The 10,000-nt window shown below is 39.4% G+C and overlaps 1 protein-coding gene across 1 annotated transcript in view; it reads right to left on the bottom strand.

Moving 5' to 3' along the window:
* Positions 1-10,000, bottom strand: part of LOC123748963 (E3 ubiquitin-protein ligase TRIM65) — a 31,797-nt gene that overhangs the window by 8,930 nt on the left and 12,867 nt on the right. Inside the window, exons 3-5 of the mRNA XM_045731077.2 lie at positions 8,296-8,994; positions 2,771-2,962; positions 806-982 (exon numbers count right to left, since the gene is read on the bottom strand). Of these exons, the coding sequence (XP_045587033.1) occupies positions 806-982; positions 2,771-2,962; positions 8,296-8,994 (1,068 nt within the window). The remainder of the gene's footprint in view (positions 1-805; positions 983-2,770; positions 2,963-8,295; positions 8,995-10,000) is intronic.

Raw genomic sequence — 10,000 nt, 5'->3', positions numbered from 1 at the left:
CACAGAATCTAGGTACAGTAATTCTCCGATCTGTGGTCAGTTATTTCCAAATAGATTTCCAAGGATAACATCATTGTTGACTATTTGCCATCTTAGACTTGGCAGGTTTAAGTCTCCAAGGAATATCTAGTAATCTGATTTGTCAGATTATCGAGGTCATGCTCTATTTTGTTTATCTGTTCTGTGAATTCCTCATCCATTGCATATAGCAGTTGTATACAGTTTAAACGTGTAAAACGGAGTATTGGTTTCAAGCTCAACAAGCCATAGTGTAGGACTGAAAACAGGAGATGCTTTTTCAATACATGGTTATAAAGCCATAGAACTCCCTATCCACCAAAGTCATAGATGCCTAAACTTTGCTTAACTTTAAAATCCAGCTTGGAAAAATCATCAAGACAAGTGAGGGGAACCTTTGACAAGCTGCCGAGTTCCAGTCCTCGTTGAGGCCACTAAGAGTGTTATTGGCTCTCGGGTAAATTCAGGTATGTATATTAGAAGGTCTATTTTCTCTATTTTTACTAAATGTACACTACCTCTGCCACCTTATTTGTAGAATTAAGTATCTCCGAGCAATCAAGGTCTTCCAAATACTGTATACAGTACAAACCTACTCCTCTATGTGACCTATTTACCCTATCACATCTATATAAATTATATTCCGGTATTCTGATCTCACTGTCAATGTATTTCCCTGCATAGGTTTCTATGGAAGCTCCAAATACAGTACTGTACTGCACTTGCCTCTGTGAAGAGGCAAATGGGAGAATAACATCCACACATTTAAAGTTTTCATACCACCAACCTTGAAAGTTTTAACTCCCTTAGTAACTGGTTTATCTTGTAGGTAGTGGAGGCAAATCCTATCTCCACTCAGTGAGATCTTTGCACTGCGTACGGGTTCACCTTCTGCCATGGCAAACATCCGACCCTCTGTCAGTGACTTTTTCTGGGTGCCAAGACAGCTGCGTAGATATTCAACCTGGCAAGTGAACTTACAACAGTTATCAGCATAAAGTATGTAAGTGCTGAATATATAACAAGAGCTAATGACTACCATGTACACATCCACAAATCAGAAAACAAGCTTTCCAAAATGTTTTAAAAAGTTATCAGACAAACATAATGACAGGTGATAAGGTATAATATTCTTATATTAGATAATATAACCGTCAGTACATTCAAAGCATTACATGACAGTACTAGGAAGATGGGACACCATGAGCATAGCTCTAATCCTGTAATTTGTAACTTGGGTAATTACATGTGTTTCTGTAAACATCTCCCTAGTACAGCTCTAGGAACTTGCACTACTGATGTCAATGCTTAAGTTAACTGGTTATACTGGCTCTGGGTATCAAAACCCTATAACCTATTAGCACTATCAAATTAAATACTGATCACGTAGGTCCCCTGTAACGTTAAAGCCTTTTGATTGATTTCACACTGGAGAGAGAGAGAGGGCAGGAACATTATACATTTGTTAGAGAGAGGTATGTGAGAAGGGGCCCTTCTCGATCTGATGTGTAATGATCTTTCACAGCTGCTCTCGTATAGTTTCTTGGCCACTGAATGCTCGCAGAGTGATCACGTCGGTAAATTGATGGTTGCATGCAATTGCAGTCATTGCAGAAAACTTATAACCTCACACATATATCCATGATGTCTAATGCACAAGATCATGGTGTCAGTCAGAGAGACATCATTGTACTGGTACAGTAGGAAATGTTTAGTCCCATGCAAAGCCATATTTCTGCTAGGGATCACTGAAGAATTTTCCATACAATAGAATCTAAAACTGGTCCCCAGATGGCAATTTTTCACTCTCAACTGGGTGTCATGACCCCTAGTCTACCCACACAATTCAATTACTTAGAAAAAATCTGTATACTAAAGACACAAGCACCACAGGAAAGGAACAGGAACAACCTTGACCCTGATCTTGGAGCAACCAGGTGTCCTGCTCAGAATGGAACATTTCATATACACACTCAGTGTTATTTCTGAGCTATACCACTCTGTTACTGCCTAAAGCAAGGCCATTAAGTAGAACACATCCCAAAAATAGATAAAATGTGGATAAAATTACTTGTGGTGCAGAGTTCTACCCAACTCTGTCAATGTTTGCCAATGATGCAAAGTTAATAAGGAGAGTAAGAACAAATGAGGACTGTACAGTGCTGCAAGAAGACCTTGGCAAACTTCTGGAGTGAGCACATAAATGGCTGCTGGAATTCAATCTAAATAAGTACGAAGTAATGAAAATGGGTAATGTTGATAGAGACCTGTATTTAACTATACCATAAAGGGAATATAATTATAAGGAAGGTAATTTGCTTGTAAACAGATCTGAGTATTAATTATACTGGTTAAACAGATATCTCCAGGTGACTCCCATACAGCATAATTAAAATGCTCCTATATGGATGACCATGAGTACGTGTGTCATCAATATTGCATGTATTCCTCCCCAAGTGTCCATAGTGTTTTATGAGGCACACAAAATATACACAACTCTAGCAGCAGCTGAATACCTAAGCTCAGAAAAATTTAAATAAATCTAAATCTTACAAACTTAAAGAAAGGTGAAGTGGAGGTCAATTTTGTGAGCCATGACTTTGACATAAGTAAATTTTTGAACTTGTGGCCTAAGTCACTAACTTTTTAAATTATCTTTATTAAAATATTTAACAATTGGTAGCAAGTACAGTACTGTACCAGGATAACTAGCTATGGTTATTACTTGTAAACAAAAACATTTTAAACTTACAGTGTATTCAGTTATTTTCTCCTGAAGACTCATTGCCTGTGATGTGTTCAATGTCTGTGAAGTATTTCCTGTAATCTGGTAAATTTTATCTTGGATAGTAGTGGTAGAGTCTGCCCGAAGAGCAGGGATAGCCACAGCTCCCCGAGGCTCGCTGGCCATTACTTCCAGGGCCCTCCTGGTGGTCTCCCGTACCTGCCATCATGAGCACATCATCATTATTAGCCTATTCCATTTCTTGTCTTCACAGTGTTGGAAGACATTAACCCAGAGAAAAGAGAACAAAATAGGAAAAGTTGGCTTAAAACATTTTAAAATAACACCAAAACACTAATCATACTTTATTAACACACACGCACAATATAACAGAGAACTAACACCATCACACTTGAGCAATCATCCACAGCAGCACGCAACAGCTCCATAAGACTAGCAGTATAGTGCTCCCCAAGAGTTATACAGCATGCAAATAAAATGTATCCTCTTCCCAAAATAATGCCACCTAGCCTTGTTCTCTTCTACCCATTTGATGCTTTTCACACTTAAATCCTGCATTCTCAGACACCAGCTCTCCATGTCTCCCCATCTTCTCACCACATATCCTGCTTGAAAGATTGCTCCCTAAACACTTATTATATTTTCTGCTGGACATAAATCATAAACAATCAGGCATAGTGACATATTGTGTGTTCAAGACAAGAAAGCTGAAAGTCAGTGTAAGAAAATGGATGATTATGATGTCTGAAAATAGAGTATAGAATTACGGTAAGTAGATTTTGAAGATCTTTACAGTGTTGCTTGACAGTAATTTGACCGGTACGTGAGAAATAGAAGAGATAGGAAGCCATAAATACTTGGGGACAATGTTAGACACACTGTAAAGATATCAAGTAAGAGAGAGTAATACTTGAGAAAAGAGTGGTAGATGTGAATAGAATAATGAAAGGCAGGAAAGTTAGTATGGGAGTTCAGGAAGGAAAGAGGTAGTTTATAGTCTATACCATACATCAAAGCTGATAGGACAAATTAAACTTAAGAGTATGGAGAGAGGTGTACAAGCAATGGAAATAAGTTTTTTGAGAAAAGCAGCTGGTCTAAGCATGTGTGATTGGTATAGTGATGATGAAGTATATAAGAGAAGTGGTATGAGTGAAAGGGATGAGGAAATGAAATGTGGAGTTGTAAAATGAGAGAATGAAGCACAATTCACTTAGGTGGTAAGACATGTTAGTATGATGCCTTAAGAGTTGTTTAATAATGGTGTACAGAGGTGAACTAAGATGGCCATATGGTAGAGGATGATAACCATTATCATCAAAGGAAAGAATGGAACAATGTATGAAAGAATGGGTGAGAAGAGAAGCATGAAAGGTTTGTATGGTGATAGTCTCAAGGAGAAACTAATACAGTAGCCACACTCTTATGGGAAGCTTCCAGGAGGAAGTAAAGCATCAGGGATCATATTAAAAGTAAATTGCTTGTAAATTATAGAGCCTGATGGATTTTCACATAGAGCCCTGAGTTTGTATGCTCATGAGCTCATAAATCTATTGAGGGTTATTTTCCAGATATTTCCAAACAGGAAAACAAGCAGACATTTGGACAGTGGCAAATGTAATGAAATGCCATTTTCTGGGTGAGCCCCTACTGCTCCCCAGAGCTTACCGGGCTGATATGTATGTATTAGACCGTGGCATCAGTCGATGAAGTTCTTGCCTACCGGGGACCATGAGCCAGAACTTGGCCCCCTCAGAGAGGCACAAGGAGATGAAACAAAGAACCGGCGAGACTCGACCTAGTCTTCACTCTGAATGACTCCGACACAAGGGAAATGGACTTCGAGGCCCCAGTAGGAATGAGCGATCACAGTGTACTGATGTTTGAGTATCTAGTCGAAGAAGGGTTAAAGAACTTGAGAAAGGGAACTGAAAGCAAAAGGCTAGCATTCCGTAAGGAAAACTATAAGGAGATGAGAAAATTCCCAATGGATATAACATGGGAAACAGAGCTCAGGGGAAAAACGGCCCACAACATGATGGAATACATCACGCAGAAGTGTAAGGAGGCAGCAGAAAAGTTTATCCTGGCCCAAAGGGAAAAAAATTAAATGCAGATGAGAAACTCATGGTTTAATCAGAGATGTAAGCTAGCTAAGCAACTAAGTAAAAGAGCATGGAGAAACTATAGAAATAACAGGACATTTGAGAGCAGAGAAGGTTACCAGAGAGCCAGGAATGAATTCATCAGGGTGAGAAGAGAGGCAGAAGGGCAATATGAAAATGACATAGCAAACAAGGCTCAGACTCAACCTAAATTGCTGCACAGCCACATAAGGAGAAAAACAACAGTGAAGGAACAGGTAATGAAACTGAGGATAGGGGCAGACAGATTCACTACAAACGACAAAGAAATGTGCGAAGAACTCAATAAGAAATTTCAGAAAGTCTTCACATTAGAGCAAGGGGAGGTTCCAGAGATAAGAAAATGAATAGTTAACCAGGCACCACTAGAGGAATTTGAGATTACCAGTGGGGATGTAAGGAACCTTTTGCTGGAGTTGAATATGACAAAGGCTATAGGCCCGGATGGAATATCGCCATGGATACTAAAGCAAGGAGCAGAAGCACTGTGCCTGCCACTCTCCATGGTGTATAACAAATCACTGGAAACAGGTGAACTGCCAGAAATTTGGAAAATGTAGTCCCGATATACAAGAAGAGGAGATAGACAGGAGGCACTGAACTACAGGCCAGTGTCCCTGACTTGCATACCATGCAAGTTATTGGAGAAAATAGTGTGAAAAAAGCTAGTGGAACATATTGAACGAAAGAACTTTGTGACACAACACCAACATGGTTACAGGGATGGCAAATTATGCCTCACTGGATTAATTGAATTCTATGATCAGGCAACAAGAATCAGGCAAGAAAGAGAGGGGTAGGCAGACTGTACATTTTTGGATTGCCAGAAAGCCTTTGACACAGTACCACACCAGAGACTAGTGCAAAAGCTGGAGATGCAGGCTGGAGTGAAAGGGAAGGTACTCCATTGGATAAGGGAGTACTAAGTAACAGAAGACAGTGAGTCACTGTGAGAGGTGAGGTTTCAGACTGGCGAGACGTCACCAGTGAAGTCCCGCAGGGTTCAGTCCTTGGATCCATACTGTTTCTGATATATGCAAATGATCGTCCAGAGTGTATAGAATCACTCCTCTTATTGTTTGCTGATGATGCAAAAATTATGAGGATGATTAAGATGGAGGAAGATAGTATGAGGCTACAAGATGACCTAGTCAGACTGAATGAATGGTCCAATAAATGGCTACTAAAGTTCAACCCAAGTAAATGTAAGGTAATGAAACTTGGAAGTGAAAACAGGAGGCCAGACACAGGATACAGAATGGGAAATGAAGTCCTTCATGAAATGGACAGAGAGAAAGATCTAGAAGTTTATATCACACTAAACCTGTCTCCTGAAGCCCACATCAAGAGAATAACATCTGCACCTGTGTAAGGAATCATTCAGAATCTTGTATACCACATATGTAAGACTAATTCTGGAATGTGTGGCCCTAGCATGGAGCCCGAACCTTGTCAAGAACACGGCGAAGCTTGAAAAAGTTCATAGGTATGCCACTAGGCTAGTCCCAGAACTAAGAGGCATGAGTTACGAGGAAAGGCTACGTGAAATGCACCTCACGACACTGGAAGACAGAAGAGCAAGGGGAGACATGATCACTACCTACAAAACTCTCAGAGGAATTTACAGGGTAGATAAAGATAAACTGTTTAACATGGGTGATACATGAACAAGGGGACACAGGTGGAAACTGAGTACCCAAATGAACCACAGGGACGTTAGAAAGAACTTTTTAATACAAATACAAATATATATTCAGGTAAAGTATATACATACAAGGTGAAATACAAAAGTTGATGGATTCATAGATAGAGCTAGTACAGGTACATACAATGCCTAAAGCCACTATTACGCAAAGCGTTTCGGGCAGAAAAACACTAAGACTAATGTTGATGTTTTTCAGTGTCAGAGTAGTTAACAGGTGAAATGCATTTGGCAGTGATGTGGTGGAAGCAGACTCCATACACAGTTTCAAATGTAGATATGACAGAGCCCAGTAGGCTCAGGAATCTGTACACCAGTTGATTGACAGTTGAGAGGCTGGACCAAAGAGCCAGAGCTCAATCCCCCCCAAGCACAAATAGGTGAGTACATACTGAATGGAGTGTGAGTAGCTTGAGCCACCTCATCCCTTTGTGTGTATTTATACCTCAATAAATTTATTTCAGTTTTTTAATTCAATATATAGTTGTGGACAGGAAGCCTGTTAGGCTTATTGAGGTCCCTCTAGGCTAACTACTGACTACGTTCAGAATACATCCCTTTTCCCACATGTAAGCCTAACTCCTGGTTATCTATTTATTGCTAGGTGAGCAGAGGCATCAGGTGTAAGGAAATATTGCCTAAATGATTCTGACCTACTGAGGGAATCAAAACCGAGATGTTGGCTATAACTTGACTATGCTAACCAATATGCCACAGGATCCTTCCACATTAGAATGTATGAAAGTGGAATACAGTACTGTACTGTTAATTGATCCATGATTATTGTACAGCATGATACAGTACTGTTAATTGATCCATGATTATTGTACAGCATGATACAGTACTGTTAACTGATCCATGATTATTGTACAGCATGATACAGTACTGTACTGTTAACTGATCCATGATTATTGTACAGCATGATACAGTACTGTTAACTGATCCATGATTATTGTACAGCATGATACAGTACTGTTAACTGATCCATGATTATTGTACAGCATGATACAGTACTGTTAATTGATCCATGATTATTGTACAGCATGATACAGTACTGTTAACTGATCCATGATTATTGTACAGCATGATACAGTACTGTTAATTGATCCATGATTATTGTACAGCATGATACAGTACTGTTAACTGATCCATGATTATTGTACAGCATGATATGGTACTGTTAACTGATCCATGATTATTGTACAGCATGATACAGTACTCTTAATTGATCCATGATTATTGTACAGCATGATATGATACTGTTAACTGATCCATGATTATTGTACAGCATGATACAGTACTGTTAATTGATCCATGATTATTGTACAGCATGATATGGTACTGTTAACTGATCCATGATTATTGTACAGCATGATACAGTACTGTTAACTGATCCATGATTATTGTACAGCATGATACAGTACTGTTAATTGATCCATAATTATTGTACAGCATGATATGGTACTGTTAATTGATCCATGATCATTGTACAGCATGATACAGTACTGTTAACTGATCAACGATCATTGTACAGCATGATACAGTACTGTTAATTGATCCATAATTATTGTACATCATATTCTTGCTTTTAAAGAAAATGGTATATGAGTTAGCTAAAATCAACACACAAAAATGTATAAAAGCTTGAAATTTTAATTGGGAAGAAACAAATTTTTAAAGCTTACCGTCAAGGAAGTATGAAGAGCTTTGACATCAGGAAAGGAGTTTTGACAAGTGTTGGTCCAGTCCATTGCTGTAACACTACACACTTCTGCATCATCAATGGCCGTATCAACCTCTTGGGCTGAGACTGCCTGAGTCAGACAGTCCAATACGGCTTCCAACCGCCTCTCTTCTTCTATTCCACCTTGTCGAACTTCTATCAAGTGGCGATGCTCCTCTTCCAAGCTGCTTAAGGCCTCCTTGTTCTGTTTAGCCACTCTGTCAATTTTAACCATAAGATCATCATGGTCAACCTTCCATTTAATGATTTGCTCCTCGTAATTATCCAGTTCGGTTCTTGCCTGCTGGCACTTGGTAATACATGTGCGGACAATATTTTCTTGACCACATTTGAGCAACTCCAACTTCTTGCTGATTACTTTTGGACTGTCTCTCCTTGGTCTCTTTGCTGTTGTTACTGAGATGCGAACAGCTCTTAGAGATTTGATGAGTACCTCAGCCAAGTAACTGATCGGAAACTCAGTTGAACAATGAGCGTAATGCTCCTTACGACAGTTGGGGCAAGCGAGTCTACCATTTGCAATGGTGTCAGCAATGCAGCTAGTACAAAAGGTGTGGCCACAAGGGAGATTACGTGGTCGACGTAGATCATCATCATACTCGGTGAAGCATACTTTACACTCCAGAGGATTGTCTTCATCCTGTCGAGTGCACAACACAGAGTTATACTGTTGTACATAGATCCACAACTTTAATAAGAAGGCTACACTAATGGAGAATTATAACTGTTTTGTTGGGAAAAGATTACCGAGAACATTTTCTCCAATAGTTAAGAACATTATTGTTCTTAACAATATATAGTACTGTACTAAGAAAACTGTTACTTTTTCATAACAAGTATATGTGATCAACACAAATGTTTACACTTGGGAAGTAAATATCAGTATCTAACAACTAACATGCACATCATTCAAACACCAATGGCTCTGGCCAGTAACTGGATGGGCAACCATGAAACTGTCTCATCCATGGCCAGGAGGACATTATATCTTCAATAGTGGTATACCATACCACATATATTAACATTATTGTATTAAAAAGAATTACTATTTATGTATAAGTTGTAAAGCTTTTGTAGGAAGAATGCAGAAACTGAATGCGAGGATCAGGAACACTATTGAAAATTCTTTGTTATCTGTGTAAGGATAAAAGTGCTGAAGACGAGAAGAAGCTCAACTACTGACAATTATGTCTTACATATGCCAGACAAGGGAAATAGGCTCAGGAACCTGTACACCTGTTGATTGACGGTTGAGAGGCGGGACCAAAGAGCCAGAGCTCAACCCCCGCAAGCACAATTAGGTGAGTACAATTAGGTGAGTACACACACACACACACACACACGGAGAGGAAATTCTTCAGGAGTCAGAGAAAGAAAAAGACTTGGGAGTTGATATCACGCCAGACCTGTCTCCTGCAGCACATATCAAGAGGATAACATCAGCGGCATATGCCAGGCTGGCCAACATACGAACAGCATTCAGAAACTTGTGTAAAGAATCATTCAGAACTTTGTATACCACATATGTCAGACCAATCTTGGAGTATGCAGCCCCAGCATGGAGTCCATATCTAGTCAAGGATAAGACTAAACTGGAAAAGGTTCAAAGGTTTGCCACCAGACTAGTACCCGAGCTGAGAGGTATG

Source organism: Procambarus clarkii, chromosome 13 (genome assembly GCF_040958095.1).
Source record: "Procambarus clarkii isolate CNS0578487 chromosome 13, FALCON_Pclarkii_2.0, whole genome shotgun sequence".
NCBI lineage: Eukaryota > Metazoa > Arthropoda > Malacostraca > Decapoda > Cambaridae > Procambarus > Procambarus clarkii.
This window is presented reverse-complemented; position numbering and strand designations above follow the sequence as displayed.